Raw genomic sequence first — 19,016 nt, 5'->3', positions numbered from 1 at the left:
CGATGGAAAAGCTGAAAGAGGAAGGAAAGGGCCCACCCGAGACTGAGCTGCGCTCTCACTTTACCTGCGGCCGGGCGGGGAGCTTCTCCCCCTCGCAGAGAGGAGCGTGTTCAGAGCCATCAGGATGAAGGCCTCAGAGAGGAGCTCCACTCGGTAGGTGCTATCCTCAGACACGGGATGTTTTCCACATTACAAAAGCCAAGACTTCATTGTTTCCGGATGCTCAGCGAGGCAAGCCTGCTGCCATTGTATTTTTTTTTTTTTTTTGTTGGATCGATCACGTCACTAGCAGAAGAGCACAGAGGCGCTAAGCTCTTTCTGCGGTGCGAGTCGGAGGCCAAGTTTGAGCATGTATAAAGCTGAGTTGGCGTGTGTCATGGATGTTGGGGGATTTTTTTTTTTTATCGCAATGAGCGAACGAAACCCCTTTTTTTTGTTTGTGTCAGACCTCCTCCTAGGCTGGAGAGCTGACAGGCGATACAGGCGGCCGGCCCTGAGTTAAAGCTCTCTTGGCACCAGTCGCCGAGCCAAGAGGAAACACTGGAGTTTGGGACGTCCTGGCATGCTGTGAAAAAAAAAAAAAGAGAGAGGACAAAAAAAAAAAAAAAATCGACAAAGCCGCCTGAACCAGACACCCTTGCGGGGTTCACAACCTATGTGGGAACACAGCCATCTCCCAGTACTCCATCTCCTCCAGTCAATTCCAATGCGTGTAACATCAAAGTCAGCCTAGGCCTCGTCCGTGGTCCCTCGGCAGCGTTCAATATGTTAGTGTCTGGCTCTCAGTCAAACCAGCGGTGATTATTTCCATCGTCAAAAAATTATATTCTGGATCGTGACTGTTTCTTTGAAAACACTTGTTTCTTTGGTAACTGCACAACACACTCACCGCGCACCCTATTATGGCGAACGTATAGGACACATACATGATTTGAACGTGAAGAGGGCCCCTCTACTTGGGAATTATGTCACGGTGACATTTTCACACGAGCTGGAACGAGTTAGGGGCTGATGTGGGAGGTGTCATCGGACGTTTGGATATACACATGGTTACTGGATAGCATTAACAGCCCAATATTTGCACGCGAGCGTCACTAATGAGGCACACAAACGTGTTCAAGAGGTGAGGCAATAACGATGATGTGAACCGTGCACGAAAAAAAGTCGAGGTGCCACCTTTGGTTGAGATGACTGGATCAATGCGCTACCCTTAAAAAAAAAAACCTTGAAAAGGCTCCCTGGCCATAATCCCTTTGTTTCCCTTCAAAATCTGCAAAGAGCTCGCTGGGGAATTGAGACAAAACGGAATATATATAATATATATAATATATATATATATATATATATATATTTTTTTTTTTTTTTTTTTTCCATTACTTGGGGTCTTTCAGGCCTTTAATCTGCAGTGGTCTACAGAGAAAATTGAGACGAGAAGAAAGTAAGACAGAGATGGGAGCATTCTGGTGGTGTGCATCACCAAATGGGACATGCACAATATCAGATTCTGTCAGTAGCTGTGAAAAGACGTGTCGATGGCAGGCTCGATGCTGGGGTCAATGCGAGTCTCCGGGGTGAACGAGGAAGCAGCCAACACCAGAGTCAGAGTAATTCTCCAACAGTGAGGAGAGGAGAGGAGACGAACATCTGTATCTTTTTTTCTTATGTGCTGTCCCTGTATGTGCGTGACTATGTGTAGAATGCCTGCATGTGTGTGTGTACATATGTTTTGTATGCATGTGTGTAGATGTATGTGCTTCTGTATGTGTGTGTGTGTGTGTACATATGTATCTACATGCATATGAAAGTGTTTTATGTGCTGTGTGTGTGTGTGTGAGTGTATGTGTACATACTGTATGTATGTGCCTCCATGTATGTATGTGTGTGTGTGTGTGTGTGTGTGTGTGTGTCTGCATGCATATGTGCATATGGGACTTTGTGAGAGTTTGTGTTGCGTCTGTGTCTTTCTGTGTGTGTTTGTGTGTGTGTGTGTGTGTGTGTGTGTGTGTGCGTGTGTGTTAGTGTGAATCTGTGTATGTGTGTGTTGACACCAGATTGCAGCATCTCCTCTGCTGCAGCCAGATGGCGTGAGTTATCGGCTGCTAGCCTGCCTCTTGCCGGCCTCCACTCAAGTGCAGATGGTTGGGCTCTGGTGTCCCCGTCCTTACAGCGTCTGTTGCGTGGCAGGGACCGTGGCAACAGCAGGAGAACCCACACCCCACTCCTCACAGTAGGCCTGTCTTTTCATGTCGTTGCCATAGTCACTGTGCCACGCACCATCCTAGGCCCCTTCATTCACTTATTTTCTTTTTTTTTTATTCAAAACATATTTTGTGGGAAAGTAGCGCTGTATGGCGAATGAGGCGCATTTTAGAGGGTTTTCTTTCTTCTTCTTTTGTGACATTTTTTTCTTTCTCAAAGAGAAAAAAAAGACAAAAAAAGGAAGAGGCAGGCGGGCAGGCGTGCCCTGCCCCCTCTACGATCGGCCAGATCAGAGACGCTCAACTTTTCCGATTGTTTTCCAAATGTTTACGGTTTATTGTCATAGCTAATTTTAGCCGCCACGCAGAGGAGCGTTCCAGCGGTGTGGAAGATGGTCAATGTCAGGCTGAAGGACAGCCTCCTGCTGTGAGGGAGGGCTACTGTTCAAGTGCCTTGCCTGGCAAGGCCGTGTGTGTATGTGTGTGTGCGCATGTGTGTGTGTGTGTGTGTGTTAGGCGGGCAGAGGTTTGGGAGGGCGGAGACATTGTAAATCCAACAAGAACCGACAAGTTGATGAACTTGGGGATAAAAACAACACTCACTACACATGAGGATGTAGTGTCCATGTGTGAATATATGTGCATGTGTTTGCACGCCTGTGTGTGTGTGTGTGTATGTCTGTGATGTGTGTGTGTCCATGGTTTCGACTTTCACTTGCCCTCTTTCAAGTGCGCTGCCTGCTGCTCCTGGCCTGTCTGGATCGTCCAGAAGGCTGGATGAGTTCATTTCCTCGTCTCCGTGCCTCATTAAGAGATAATGAGATTGTGGCAAAAGCAGCAGTCACAAGAAAATTCTGGAAAAAAAGTCTTGCCCCAAAAAAGCAAAAAGAACCAATTACACCTGAGTCTTGCCATGAGTTTGAACTGTGAGCAATTCAATGTAATAGTCTCCATCTTGTTTTTTTTTCTTTAAAGCAATGTAAAACAAGTTTTCTGTTCTGTACTTTTTAAAATAAAAAAGCACAGAATGAAGTGATTCCAGTGTAAGTAGAATGTAGCAGTAAAAGTTTGTGAGAAACTTACAACAGTGAGAGTATCTTGGATTCGACTGACACATCAGTCTACAAGAGCAGAATGGCTTGTGCTCCCCATAATTGAAGACACATTTCAAAGCTTATTCGGGTGCCAAAGAGGCTCTCCGAATCTGCTATGCTTGTACAAGATCGCCCTCTGGTGGCCATATTACCCATTAGACACAAACTGTCAGCTTGTGACTGCTACCTCGACAATGCCTGCCAAATGAAATCAGCGCAGACAAATATTACAGCGCAAAGAGATGACCTGCGTCCATTTGTTGGCATGACAGGGGAAACGCGGGCTGTGAAAACACTGGAATTGGTCTCCTCCTGATTTCATGTTGGGCCAGTATTCAACCATTTGACGGATGAAAGACGTGATTTAGTGAGGCAGAGCAAGCATTCCTGGACAGGCAGAGAGACGGACGCTCCCAGAGAGAGTGAAACGAAGTGTGTGAGTGTCTGTGTGTGTCTGAGTGTTAGTGTGTGAAAGAGAGGGGAGGCTGAGGCTAACCTGAGGTGTATTGGAGAAGTAGCTGATAGGAGAGACATCCCTGTCTTCAGTGATGGCTGACAAGTTTCCCAGGGAACTCAGCTTGCTCTAGGTGAACTGTCTAGTTCTTTATGGTAAGCAGACGGTGAGGTAGGAAGCTCTTCAAAATCAAGAGAAAAAAAGACGCGACCATCAAGTAAAAATCATGACCGAACCCATCCAGCATGAACGCGTTTAAGCCCATGGCAAAATGCTTAGCAGATGTCCCAGTAATTTCTGGAGGGAGGGTTGAAACTTGGTGATTTGGCTTTAACTCTTAGAAGTCTAAACTATGGAAGACCCTGATAAGTCTTCCAGGTGAGACCTTGACCTAGTAAGTTATCCTAAAGTAAAGTTAGCCTAAAATCAAATAAATGCTTCTCTGGAATGCTGTAGGGCCTACTACACGTTTGGTGTCAGTCCCACTTTCTGTGAGGTTAAAACTGAGTCGTCCTAGTGTTCCAAATGTCACAGAATTCACATAAAAATATGAATTAAACACGGAGCATAACAAACTCCCCTCTGTGATCGGACATCTGTGAAGCAGACTTATGGCTTTTACTGTCCGGATGGGAGGCTGGGGCAATGCTAGGGATGGGGGGGTGGTGGAGGGAATATTTCCTCCACAGCTGATTATGGAGTGACCTCCAACAGCTGCACCTGTGGATACAACCCCCCCACCCCCACCCCAAGGGCCACTTGAGGACCCATAACTGGAGTGTGTGCTGGTAGCCCCCCACAATCGCAGCACGTGGGGGCCTGGAATGCGGTTAAGTATCCACCGTGGTTCAGCCTGGGGAGGTCAACGGTGTGTCAACATCATTGTCTGCTGCCCGCCACTGCTTGGCTTCAGCTGCCCCTCTCTCTTTGTTTGCTCTGAGGAGCGAGGCTGACGAGACAAGGGCCTCCGTGACACTAGCTGGGTGTCAGCTGCTCGACAGATACGCGTGACTGGACTCGACACACGCACTACACAAACACTATAAGACAAGCGCACGCACTTATACACACACAAACACGCACGTGTACACACACACATTCATAGACACATACGGAGACAGAGACACAAGGTGCGCAAACAGCTAGACAAACAGAACCTCATTTGACCAGTGCACCCCGATGTTTCTTTTTCCCCCCTCTGTGGTATTCCTTTCATGGGATGATGTCATTGTGTCTTTGAGGCAACAAAAACACTTCCTCGCAGTGTTTGGACTTCGGGGGACCTTAAGAGGAGGGCACGGAGTGGGTGGTGTGTGTGTGACCGCTCCGGCCCCGAGGACACGGACGCCTTCTCCCGTACACCAACACCTCGCTGTTGTGCACGTCTACAAACATCGCGAGGCGAACGTTTACATCCCCTCTCCTCGAAAAACCTAAACATCGGCGAACCACACCAGAGAGAGCGAGGTCCACTCATCCACAGCCGCACAGAGACCGAGACTATTCATCTTCCCATGGTGGGAGAGAAGCGGGACATCGTCGCTGCCAAAAAAAGCCTCGCTGTCAGAGACACTGGACGCAATACTGGTGTGAGTGGAATTTCCCTGAGAACCTGCCGTAAACTCGCGGCCGAGTTAACCGAGACAAGCGAGAAAGGAAAATATTTCCTAGACAGACAGAACCCTGCATTCTCTCCCCCTTTCTCTCTCTCTCTGGGGGGACTTTCTTGGCAGTGAAAGCTGTAAATCAGTGCAAGGAGAATGTTGTGTTTCGTGTGGCCCAGTCGAGAGGGTGCCCCGAGTCCCCATAAAATCCCTATTTACACCAATTATCCGCGGTCACCTCGGCTATTTTTACCCCGGAGCTCATATTTGGACCTGCAGGTGAGCAGACAAATGAATGTCACATAGCTCCCATAATGACTTTTTTGCCACTTTTCCCTCTAGCTGGCCCCACCTTAATAAATGAATTCTGGTGCTGAATATAGCCTATGCAATGTCTTTTTACAAGGTGCGGTCAATGGAGAATGTAAACAGTCTATTCCCGTAAACCTATTAAGTAAACCCCTTTATATGTCAGGCTAACAGGTTGTGATATGCATGAGTGGATATATGTCGTGCCACCACATGTACGTGTGTAGATATATTTATGTATGGGTGTCTGTGAATATAAGCAGAGTTCCGCACACTCAATGTAGCTTCATTGGGGTATTCTGATGAAGACAGTTTGTTGAAACATTGGTGAACCCGATGATTAAAAGAACCTACATGCAGCTGTGTTGTCAGTATCAACACCTCATAAAGACCTATGCGTGGTTGCATACTCCTATGTCTGTGAAAATAACATACACTTCATGAATTGCATACATTCACATTTACATTCATATATCAGTGTAAGTATGTACCTGACCAAAAGATGAGGAAAACAAATCCAATGTCCACATAATCCTTTGAGCAAACTGCTTTATAAACCTGTGTCAATGTAGGAAAGAGTAAATCACTAGTTAAGCACTGCATTGTATAAATAGTAGAATGTGCAGTGTGCTGTTATGTAGCTCCTGACATAGTACTCTTCAAATAAACATCTTTATTTATTTAACAAATCTCAAGTAGCCAAGTAAGGATCTAAAGGATTACATGACAATGTTGTTGGACTACATTTAGCCAAGACGCATCAAACACTACTCTCCGCTATGTCACATCATCTCCGAACAAAGTTATCCACTGTGTGTCTGCTTTTTCACTTGGAAGCACAGCAATCCACAGAAAGGTCCCTGGGCTGTCTTGGAGGCGCTTATAATCCTTATTAGACAGTCAACACATGACAATAGCAAACAGATAAATACAGAGGTAAGTGCATTAGGTCCACGCTATCGCAAGGCCGCGGGTTACAGGGACGCAGGCCCAGAAGAGCCCCTCAGAGGCCAAGTTGCTCATCTTACGCTTGGTGAGTAATGACAGGCGGACAGAGAGAGAGAGAGAGAGAGAAAGAGAGACAAAGAGAGAGGGACAGTCCAGGGGAATGGGCTTTTCCACTACACCGGGAACTCAGCCATCCACAGCAGCCTCGGCATTAGGAGTGCCTCCAAGACAAAAAGAGAAAAAGTTTGAAGACGGGACGGCGAAACAAAAAAAAAGGAGAGCTGAACGTCGGTTCTCCACGGGGTCCTCACGGGGGTTTCTGGTATCCGTTGACAGCGTCCTCCCCCTGAGAACTCAAAATAAAACTGTAGGTGCAGCAGGCCAAAAGCAATGAACATAAACCATACAAAGCACTCACAATTTACTGTGAGAAAAAAAGAGGCAGCATGGAAACTTCTACAGCTGCTCCAGTCCAAGTTTATGTATGTTTATGCACAGTAGATATATGTGAAATGTGGGTATGGCGCACAATGTTGTTTTATAATCTTCCTTTAATTTAAGAGGCATAATTCCTGTTCTGTTTCTTGTATGTCCTTTTGGTGCTGGCTAATATGAAATAGGGAGATATACTATATCCTCAGACATCCTCTCATCGCTTTCCAGAGCAGAGGCTGCTGTTGTGGAACAGTCCGTCACATCTGCCCCGCGTTAGAAAAGTAACCATCCAAAGATATGCACTGCGGGGCAAATTGCGTGCAGCAGAACAGAGACTACTGGTGGGGGGGGGGGGGGGGGGGGGGTTGGGGGAGGGGGGACATGCTGATGTCATTAGTGCTCATCGTATTATTTGTGTCCTTTGAGAGAGTTAGAAAAACATCACGCTACATGGGAGGTATGCGTAGCAAGATATATATGCACTAGCCATGATTCAACAGGTATAGCATAGCATTATGTACACTCCAGTAGGGAGTTCTCAAGGGGCCCACTACTGATAAAATATAAAGCTTTAATAAGTTTAGGATAAAACTGTCAGCCCAATGACTATATAGATACGTACAATATACAGCTACTGTGTCATTTGTCACTAGGGCCTTCAGCCTACATCATACACTGATTTATAGCGGAGTCTGTGAAGTGTTAACGGATGGATTCCCCTTTAACAACCTCCATTGATTTTTCATTGATTGGGTTAATGTGAGAAATGTGAGGTTAAGGTATGAAGCACGGTGGATGGCAGTTATTGTTTTGGACACATCTCTGTCTGTCCTATCCTCACCTGGGTTGGCGTGAGTTTGCTGAAGAGCTCCTCGTACATGCCCCTCCACCTGTCCACCTCGGCCTGCAGGCCGGACATCACGTCCACGTCCCAGGGGGTCTCTCTGCATTAGGGAGAAAGAGGGGGGAGATGTTGGATGGGGTAACGGGTAGGCAATCAGATCAGTGGAGTGCCTCTTCCCCCGGCCCCTGATTGTGTTGATTCTCCTTGAGTAAATGTAGCCCTGATTGTCTAAATATAGCCCATATGCTCTCTCTCTCTCCAATGCATAAAAGTTTTCCAATTTCCAGACCTTTTTTTCAGGTCTAGTGCTTTGAGGCAGGAAACACAAATCAGTACACTGTACAGTCTCTTGGAGCATGTGTGACTTTGGATATGTCTCTGGCAGTTGCTGTTATTACTCCTCATTCAAAGGGTTTGTAACGAAGCACAAAATTTCAGCTTTTATTACCCTTCTGAGTACACAGAAATAGCAATACAAAATGACAACATGGACCTCGCTGACCGGCTGTAAAGTGGAATGTCCACATCCTCTGGGTCCTGGATTGATGAGTGCGAGCTTTTCCTCAGTTCAGTGACCTCCTTTTGCAACCTGTCTACTTGAAGAATCAAGGATTCCTTCTCCTCGGAGAGACTATCTTTGAATCTGCAATAACACACCAGAACACACCAGTTTTAGGTCTTTTTGTTGTCATGCACAGCTTTCAAATAAAGCCGACCTGCTTCAGGAAAGCATCAGAGTGCAAAAAGACAAGTGATAGAGGTAGTGTTGATGAATAGGTGTAACAGAGGTCGTAATTCGGCCGCCGCTCACGGCCCTCGAACCCGCCACCTCGACACTCACCGGCATGGGAGTCGAATGCTCTAACCACTGAGCTAAGCTTTAGTCAAATTAAAGCTAATTCTATAACTACGTTAAATCCATTTGCTAATTGAACACCATGGGCAAGACCTCAAAACTTTCACATGGCACACAATGTAGCTAGTTCATGCACAAGAACCTTGCGTGTTGATAGATTTTGCACTTTGCCCATGATTTCAATTAGGGCCCCTGTAGTGAAGGCTATAGTTGCCATTTGCTCCCACCTTTTGAAGCCGCACATCCAGATACGCTGTTGCTCACATAGCCACTCAAACTGCTCAGCCGTTTCTCGCAGCTTCTGCAGGCTTCCTTCGTTTTCATGCTGCAGTTCCTCCACCGTCCTCTGGTGGGCGCTGCGCATGTCCTGTAGCTGCTGGGTAAGGGAAGAATAGTCACCCTGGACGTCCTCCAACTCCCGGTTCTTGCTGTCAATCAAGATAGAGGGGCATGTTAGGCTAATGCTTGAGGAAAATTGTCCCAACGTGTTAAAAAGAATGTATGTGCATTGTGCAGCTTTATGAAAGCCCTCTGCTAAGTACAGGCCTACAATATTAAGGAACAACAAGTGAAGCGCAGTGTTCTTTTCCCCCATCTATTCCCTCTGTAGGCCTATAATTACTTGGCAGTCCTTACAAAGACATAATGAACTGTGTGCAATTAAATATCCCACTGAGGTACAATCCACAGAGGTCGATTTTTCACTTCACAACATGACTTTTTTTTCCAACAACAAAGATGACCTACAGCCTGGACAGTCAGGTAAAGCTTATGTTACACAGATTCAAGAGACATGATTCATCATTAAATTAGCCTATTATGCCCCACAGGACCATGAAGCAATATAAGCCCCCCCCCTACCTTAACTCCAGCATCAGGAATGTGCTACATGCCTCCAGGGGGGTGTTGAACTTCAAGCTCCCTCCTTTTTTATCAGCATCATGGCAGTGCTCTACAGCACTCTAGCAGTCACCACAGGGTGATAACGCTTCCTGAGTCATGTCCAAGTTTCCGCAAGTTAGCGTAGGCTTCTACAGTCAGCAAATTACTGGCACAGCAGGCCACCGTCCGCTTTCGCTGACTTAGACTTTCAAATCCCAACTCGTGTGTTTTTGTTCTACGCTTAGCGATACAGGACGTCCGAGATGGATGAAATTTGTGTTAAAACAGGCCAGCGGAACACATGTTTGGAGGAGATGCTTATCCATGTTTTAGGCTCTCGGCTAGGTGGACCCTCCTGTTTTGTCAGGAACATTTCTCCTATTCAAAACCATTTGTCAGGCCATATCGGTTTTCGGATGTATCGTCGAGTGATCGCGCGCCCATCAGGGGATCCCCAGATCAGTCCAGACAACGGTTACCTTTCAATAGTTCATCCAGGTTTCCCACTATCCATCCACTGCCTGTGCTTATGTGCATATTTGCAGTAATATTTTCCCTATTGAGATTGTTGACATATGAAAATACCTGTTTTCCTATTCATTTGCCACTATTTTCATAGGCTACAAAGGGAATGAGCCAAGACAAAGGTCAAATATGGCTTTTATATCTGAAATACTCTACACAATGTGCAATGTCAACATAGGCCTACTTGACTGCACTGGAGACATTCTCAATGCTAAACCCCGGTTAACTGCCTGAGGCGATTGGATTTTTCAAGAACGCTCTTAGCCTACAAAACCCCTGACTATCACAGAAGAGCACTAATTTATGTAAACCCGGGGCCCATGCTGTGCAATTTACGTAACAACCAATTAGGGGCTTCACCTGACTTGCCTGCATATGTTAAAGCATCCTCGGGCATGTTGTGGGCCTGACATTGACATTCCAAACAGTGTAATGGGTTTATGATTCCAGTATATTTACCTAACCTTATATGAAATCTATATTGTTAGAGTCAGATTACAAAAATACTCCCAGCAGGAGAGCTATATCTCTGTAAAGATGATACGGCAGCCCTGTTCCAAAACTGTGGCTAAAAAGCAATCTGGTAAGGAATTACAGCAAGGAGAACCAAATGTGTGTGTGTGTGTGTGTGTGTGTGTGTGTGTGTGTGGATATGTTAGAGATATTGTATGTGTACCTAACAAGTACATCTGTGTATGACAGAGGTAATTTGAGTGTGTTTGTTACCGGAATCATTCCAATAAACACATTAATAAACACAATACAACATGATTAATATAGATAATAAATACTCTGTTATATATATATATATTTTTTTTTTTAAAAACACATCATTGCAGTTGTACCTGTGCAGCTGTGCCTTGAGCCCCTTGACCTGGGCCTCCCTGTGCTTGGCCTGGGCCCTGAGGGTCTCCACCAGGCCCTCCAGCCGCGCCTCAGAGCCCAGTAGCAGCTGCAGCTCGCTGCCCACCTGCTCCAGCTGCAGCCCCAGCAGGGCCGCCTCCTTACAGCTCTCCTCCGCCATGGAGTGCACACGGCGCTTTAGGATCTCCACCAGCTCCTGTGGGGTGGGGTGGGGTGGGGGGGAGCACCATCGGGGGCCCAGAATCAGGGAAGGGTGTGAGGTTTCATTCTTTTTGAGGAAATGTTACTTTTTTGGTAACTTTTTTTTCTCTGAAAATGGATGTGGAGAAGTTGTGTGATGTGCCAAAAAATGGTATTTCTAAATGCCAAAACCTTACATCTGTGTTGAGTTCTCAGGAAATATTTATAAATGGCAACTGACAGATTGTGATAGTGAGAATAATGTCTGCTAAATGCATTCAAAGGCAACCAGCCCAGGCAAACACACTAGGCTGTACCAGTTTTCCAGAGCTGCTACGACAGATTATCATAAAATAAGATTGAAATATATTTTGAATAAATGATATAATACAACTTCCACAAACATCCTTTTGGACCAAGCATCTGCTAAATACCTAACTATAACATAATTTCACTACATTACAATACATTAAATGTAAAAATGCATTCCTTTAAAATACATGAAACGGCAATACAGTACATTAAAATTATGCTGTTCCTTGCTATGCAGCAATATCATGTCTTAATGTGCAACTTTAGGGCATATTCACCAAAATGTTTCTGTGCACATTCCCAGCACATGTGAGGGATTATTTTCAGGTGCCCGTAGTTCATTAGAGGTCCATACCCTCTCGTGTTACTACCTGGGTATTTAAGAAAATGAGTAAACACAAACATACCTTCTCCTGGTTGACCTGGTTAACAAGCTGGTCGTGTTCGACCCTCAGCTCGAGGATGGCCTGTTCCTTCTGCCGTAACTGAAGGGTCAGACCGTCCTTCTGAGCCTGCAGTGCCCTCTCTCCCTCCCTGGCCGCCACACACTCCCTCTCCAGCACTGCTGTACCAGAGAGACAGGTCCAGGGCACAATCATCATCCACCACAACATTTTACTATTTTAATTATAATAATATAGTGTTAGGCAGCCGTGGCCTACTGGTTAGCGCTAGGACTTGTAACCGGAAGGTTGTCGGTTCGAACCCCTACCAGTAGGCACGGCTGAAGTGCCCTTGAGCAAGGCACCTAACCCCTCACTGCTCCCCGAGCGCCGCTGTTGTTGCAGGCAGCTCACTGCGCCGGGATTAGTGTGTGCTTCACCTCACTGTGTGTTCACTGCACTGTCTGCAGTGTGTTTGACTAATTCACTGATAAATGCAGAGACCAAATTTCCCTCACGGGATCAAAAGGGTATATATACACTTATACTTATATACAGTATATGTTTGAAACTAAAAAGGGAAGAAATATTCAAATTCATAATTACCACATAATTACACTAAAGAAAGACCAGAGGATAAAACAGGACACAAGCTCTGACTAATATAATTATGTCTCAATATGTCTCAAGGTTATGAACCTCATATAGCACCATGCAAAAAGAACTAGAACCGCATGCTGCTTCTGATTCAGAGATGCCATTTCTGATTGAAGAAACCAGCTGACAGGTTTGTTTGACTTGTCATCCAATCTCAGAACAGCACATGGTCTCTATCATACATTAAACTCTGATAACATTCAAAACATCTCAAGATGGCTAACTTAGTTACTCCTGCACGTCCCAGGCACAATCTGAACTTTGATACTTTTTTCCAGTTAAGTGGGAGGTGTTGCATTAAATGTCAGTTAGTGCACAAGGTTCCCAATGCCATGGCAAGGCAGAGGGGATAAGATTAATAGAAAGAAAACCATGTGCACAGAGGAATCTTCACAGTCTCTGCAAAATCTCTGTCAACAGTCAGCACCTAGAGAAAAACACCACTGTCTCCATAGCATCTGATATTTCCCTACAACTAAACAGGCGCTCCAAGGACAACAGAGTTGCAATCCTTTATGATCTGAAGACTCTGGTAAACTTACCATTTTCCTGTGACAGACGGGTGCACTTGGCAGTGAGATACTGGATCTGGCTGTAGTCCTCATTCCTGTGGACTCTGAAAAACCTCCTCATTCCTCCTCTCCTGTCCCCCTCTCTGCCCTCTGTCCTCCTCTGTCCTCCACTACCCACAACCTCTGCCAGCTGCTCGGTACCGGCTTGGCGTCTCTGGGAGAGGGAAGCGTTAGGTCACTGATTTACTGATCAGCCGACAGGCAATGAAACCCCCCACCCCACCCCACCCTCCGACGCAGGGGGGACAAGTCCATGCATTTACCTTGATAGTTTTCCTTAGAGAAAGGTCACTGGGTAGGCTGTAGGCCAACCAGACAGACATGACGAATTCAGGTCATTGTCTTTGTCGCCCAAACACAAAGGTCATCACAACCACAGACATGCAGAAAGAATCTTGCTTTCACTGAGACATTCAGGCATTGTAGCCGACAGCGTGCTTCCAATATGCAAATTGTCACCAGAGCTAAATCTTTACCTTCAGGCTGAGGTGTGTCGTAGGCAAGCTGGAGCTGGCCGTTTTGGCCCACTCTTACCAAGCTATGAGCCACACCTTAGCCCGAAGTAAAGACTATCTGAGAACTGCACAAGACTATTTGTAAATCCTGAATCAAAGCATGATCTTCGTTTTGTGATATCTGATCACCTTTGGAACACTTTATGTGGGGATATATTACTACCTGTTTGTACATGCAAATAATGCTCAGACAGCTGTCTATTACTATTACTACCGAGTATGATTGACTAGTTTTCGCTCACACTTTTAATTTCCTAGCTCTGTAAATCAACAGCAAAATCTTATCTTGAGTGGTCTTAATGTATAGTAGTTGTATATTGATACAATGATCGGTCATTTTGATCAAGAATATCTATTGTTTCAATTAAATATTGAAAATTTGATTAAAGTGGCTGTATGGCTTTGTCAAGATACCCAGTAAATTGTGCATATAAATAAAACATATAAAATGTATGCATCACAGAGAACTGTACATTAGGCACTACTAATTATAAAAATCACATTAGCTCACTTAGTCTTGCTGAATTCTCAAGTCATTCTAAAGTTTCTTTGAAGTCTGTCTTCCCTTTTTAATTCAACATTAAGCAACATAGCGACCACTAACCACCGGTAGTCTGACTATGAAGAGTGAAGCCACACTGTGAGGGTGAGGGAAATGTAATCTACACTGTGACCACACGTACCTGTACTGTAGGGATTGCGGTATCCTGTTCCACCTCAGTGCAACACCTGAGGCCTTGTGCATGTTTGGCCAGCTGAGGGAGACAAAAGCCTGGTCTCCACAGGCCACATCAACATGCCGTCGACTGCAGTGGTTCTCAACCTTTTTTCAGTGATGTACCCCCAGTGAAATATTTTTTTAAGCCAAGTACCCCCTAACCAGCGCAAAGCATTTTTAGTTGAGAAAAAAACATCCTGGTATAGGGGGGAACTCTGGGTTTTTAGGATAATGAAATTGAATAGCCTACTGAAATATAATTCATTTTATGAACTTATATTTTCCTGAAATATAATTGTTTTTAAAATCTCACGTACCCCCTGGAGTGCCTTCACGTACCCCCAGGGGTATGCATACCCCCATTTGAGAACCACTGGTCTACTGTACTGTTTCACTGGGATGAAGTTTGCCTTCACTTCTTTGAACTTGCTTCAGTTTTAGAAATGGCATACCGAAATATAATTACAGTAGATCGATTAATAAACAAAGAACCATGAAGCAAGTGCTGCTTTTTAACGCATAGGCACAATTTTGGCCTTGTTTGGCATTGTTTTGAAATGAACACACCTGACATAGTTTCAAAAATGGCATTTATTTTAAAAAAGAAATCACCATGTTGACTTGAGCCCCTTGAACACACAAAGTTATAGATATAAAACAGCATCAGACATAAACATAAAGCCTCTTGTTAAATGGATCGATTAGATTCTGAGCTTTTTGATGGGCAAGAGACACATTTACGGTCTTCCATAAAGCAGGCCGAGCAATTCAGTTCAATTCATTTCAATATTTGGACCAAAAATCAAGGTTCGGATTCATGCAATTCAAACTGACATGTTCTCTCAATGTCATTATAGCTTCTTCATATAAATAATGTCAGTGCCTCTACGAAAGCCGATGATCTATTTGCTAAGGTATACATTTGTTTTTGAGAAAACAAAAATGTTGTGCATTTAGGTATGCATGAAGGTAGGCAAACAATTTCCTCAGAACTAGAAAGATTTTGTCACACATGAACAAAACACAGGTACTCCTGGTATAACTGCTACGAGAACTAATACTTTCAAAATCAAGACATCTTCCTTAAAAAATGTAAAAGGTGCAAAAGGGCCGTCATAATAACAAGAACAAACCAGAATGTAACAGAAATATGGTCTTTTCAGGAGAGCGACACAATGGCTAAAAGAGATAAGTTATAAAACAATAAAATCAATAAATAAACAGACAGACAGAGAGAGACAGAGGTACCAGATTCTCGTCAGTGCTTTCTGAAAATATTGTTTGGGATTTTTTTTTGTCTTTTAAAACATGTAAATTCCTACGGAGCATAGACAATACGCACAAAAAGTGAACCTAGAAGTGAATGCTGGAGAACTTGTGGTGTACCCACACATGGGTCAAAGTCACTAAGAGAGGGCAGCTAATATAGTACACATGGCCTAACAGATGCTTCCTGACCTAGCCACAGCTAATTCCATTAACATGTAATATCTAACTCCCCGGCTAAGACTCTGCGCAAACGTCTTCAAAACTTCCAACAGCAACTTACCGGCATTTATAGCAAATGTCTGATTCCTTATTTTCCCCACATCCATCTCCCTGCAATGCAAATCCATGACATACTGTATGTGCCATGCTGCGATACAGTAAATAAGGTTGATAACTGGATTATTAGAACAATGTTACATGATTGGTTACTGATTACCATTTTACATGGTAAAAGCAGACAGTGTATTTGACTACGCTGAATGTGAGAGGCGGCCACCCATATACAGAGTAAAAAGCTACGTTTGTGACACTTTACCAGGCCAAGCGGTCCTCAAAAGCTTTTCACCTATTTTTGTCAATATATTCAATGGCGATGCAAAGCTTTGAGTACCCAACTGCTTGTCCACACATACTGACCCTAAACCAAAGTTTGAAGGAGAACATTTATTTAAACTGTTCCTAATGACAAGCAGGATTAACCAGAGTAGTTTACTTGCCGGTCAGCAGCAAAACTATTTAAGAGTATCCCTTTGTGCCACTTATTCAACACATTATTCTCATATGTTGGACTTCTCTTCCAAATAGATTTACTACAGCCTGAATTTAACAGGTCACTCATTAATGCTCTTAAAGCATCATGGAGACTGAGGTTATGTGCTGGTTTTCATTCTCCCCAAACTTTATGGCAAGGTGTTCGGCCACCAAGCTGATCACAAACTGGGGTACCGGCCCAAGGAAGGATCAATGACCAGAATGGCAAATGAAAGCCAACCAAAAACCATGAAGAAAAAAAAAAAGTCACATTCTGACACTCAGGCTAGTTCGAAACTAAAGTGTTTGTATGACGTCAGTTCAACATTTCCATGACACTTTTAACAGCTTATTGCACGGTATTCCTGCAACTATGGATGGGCGGTCTCATAAATAACAACAACAATGACAACAATAGTAATAATAATTACAATGTGAGTCATAAAAACAGTTCAGACTCCGGTCCTAACTTTACCACTGCTGCCAACTGAAATCATCATTGGATCCAAAGACCAAGAAGAATCCCAAGATGGTGGCGAAGATGACTACATTGCCGGTTAACACAAGTGCGCAGGCTCCCCAGGCAATCTGACCGGGAAAACATGAATTAATCAGACAACAAATGGCACAGCACTGAACAAAATCCAAGTGAAGTGTTCAAGAGAAAATCACAACAGAAAAAGGGAAATGGCTAGCTTTTCATGGTTAGCTCACAACACATTTGAACCACAACAACAAATTAGAATAAAACATTATTGCAAAACATTATGCCACCAAAAGAATAGACTTACCACTGATGCACGGGCAAAAACAATGGGCAGTCCAAAAGCAGACACCACTATCCCAGTCGTGAGAAATAAGGCCAGCTCTTTACAGGCGTTGCTGGCCGAGTCTGTGTCATCGACCACCCTTCGCGAGATGCAGTAGGGAATTGGAGCCAGGATGTAGAAGAAGAGGAGGAACAGGGGCCAGTATTTACTATAAAAAAAAACAGGAAAAGATAAACAATAAGGTCACGTAATCACACACTGGCTACCCAGATAAACAGTGTAGACCATTGTTATTACTGGATAATGAGCATAGTCATCACTTACTCGTACACTGGCAATGCACATCCAAGCATCAAAAACATCAGTCCAATGGCTCCACCAAAGGACAAGCTGATCAAGGCTGCAAAAGAAAAACAGAAGGGTTTGGACAAAATTTTTTGGTTAAGATGAAAACAAAATAAAGATAATGGACACTTGCTTTTCTTTTTTTCTTTCCCCTCACATAAACATATACAGAAATGTAGGCCTACTTGTGTTCTTTAATCAACACACTTACAAGACATGTGTTACCACAGCAAAAAGGAAATCTGCCTCATCACAGAAACAGGACATCTTAAAAGCTTTAAGTTAAAACATTGTGGGTCGGGAATGAAGGGGAGTCATCAGCTAAAAGAGCAACTGCTGAGAACTCATGTGATGCATCAGATGGTTTTCAAAGAGGGATTATCAAGTGCCATGACTTAAGGCTATTGGAAGTCGACCACGATGAAACTGTAGGCTGATGCCAGTTAGTTCAGTAGCATAAGAAATTACACCATAGTTTGTTATAAACAAAGGACATTCAAGTGCACCTTTTGTTTTCACTGTTGCCATTACTAAAAGGAAGTAATTTGTGTAACTTTGGTAACAGTACAAGCAAGCAGCGTCAACTCACATCACTATTCCTCTTTACTGGGAGCTCTAGTGCGAGTCAGCTAGTAGTCAACAACTATACCGTGACTGCCAGTTGCCATGTCTTACAAGTTCATCGCCGGTATTCTCTATATCCCTGCACTTGTGCAATGTGTCCTTTAGCTTGACAGCTTATCCGACAATGTTTTATTCTTAGCTAACTGGCAAGAAGCTAGCGTACTCTTAATGACTTCGTTAGCTTCAGCTAGCTATTCTATGCTAGCTATTCTATGTATACCTAGCTAACTGTCCATGTTAGCTATTAACGACTACATCCTTTGCTTCTGAAGTCACGTAACAGTTAATACACGGAGACATTATTATAGTTTTCCAAAATATCAGTTTATATAGAACAAGTTGTTCACGTTGTGGTCTAACCTAAGACCGGGCCCATTAGGCTAGTAACCAATAACGTTAACGTAAACCCCAAAGCCCTTTTGGTTAAGCTAGCAATAGCTAACACAGGATATATGGAGCGTAAGCATTTAGTTCACGCCAAAAACAACACCGTATCAATAGTTCATCTTTAAGAAAAAGGCTTAAGTGTTTACCTTTAATGCCGGCCATTGTTAGCTAACATTAAAATATCTGGGGTTTGCTTGATCTTGGGCAGCGTCCTGCAAAAGAATAGAACCTCGCGCAAACGAACGCTTTGCTACCCTTCTCAAATTACGCATGCGCCAAGACCAAAGCGGACCAAATTAAATGTTCTCGATCAGAAGATCAGCAGAAATGGCTAAAATCTGGCTAAAACCCGGACATTAATTTAACGTCGAAACACTTTGTACAAACGTTTTAAAATTATGAAAATGGTCTCCTCTCCCCCTACTCTCCACACAAAACCAGTACGTTATAAGTAGTAAAAAGTACCGAAAACCTATCAAAAAAAGATTGGAATATTGGATTGGATGGTCATGGTTATTTAT

The 19,016-nt window shown here is 44.0% G+C and overlaps 1 protein-coding gene across 1 annotated transcript; it reads right to left on the bottom strand.

Moving 5' to 3' along the window:
- Positions 1-14,923: 14,923 nt before the first annotated feature.
- Positions 14,924-18,764, bottom strand: LOC143132556 (leptin receptor overlapping transcript-like 1). Its single transcript, XM_076292150.1, has 4 exons — positions 18,642-18,764; positions 17,464-17,539; positions 17,161-17,347; positions 14,924-16,957 (listed from the first exon to the last, which is right to left on the bottom strand). Exons 1-4 carry the CDS (start codon positions 18,655-18,657, stop codon positions 16,841-16,843), a joined length of 396 nt encoding a protein of 131 aa, XP_076148265.1. The 5' UTR covers positions 18,658-18,764; the 3' UTR covers positions 14,924-16,840.
- Positions 18,765-19,016: the final 252 nt, after the last annotated feature.

The sequence above is a fragment of the Alosa pseudoharengus genome, unplaced genomic scaffold (genome assembly GCF_046254945.1).
Source record: "Alosa pseudoharengus isolate Yale_2024_CS ecotype anadromous, Long Island Sound unplaced genomic scaffold, YU_APseudo_1.1 YU_APseudo_1.1_scf_19, whole genome shotgun sequence".
In the NCBI taxonomy this organism is placed as follows: domain Eukaryota; kingdom Metazoa; phylum Chordata; class Actinopteri; order Clupeiformes; family Clupeidae; genus Alosa; species Alosa pseudoharengus.
This window is presented reverse-complemented; position numbering and strand designations above follow the sequence as displayed.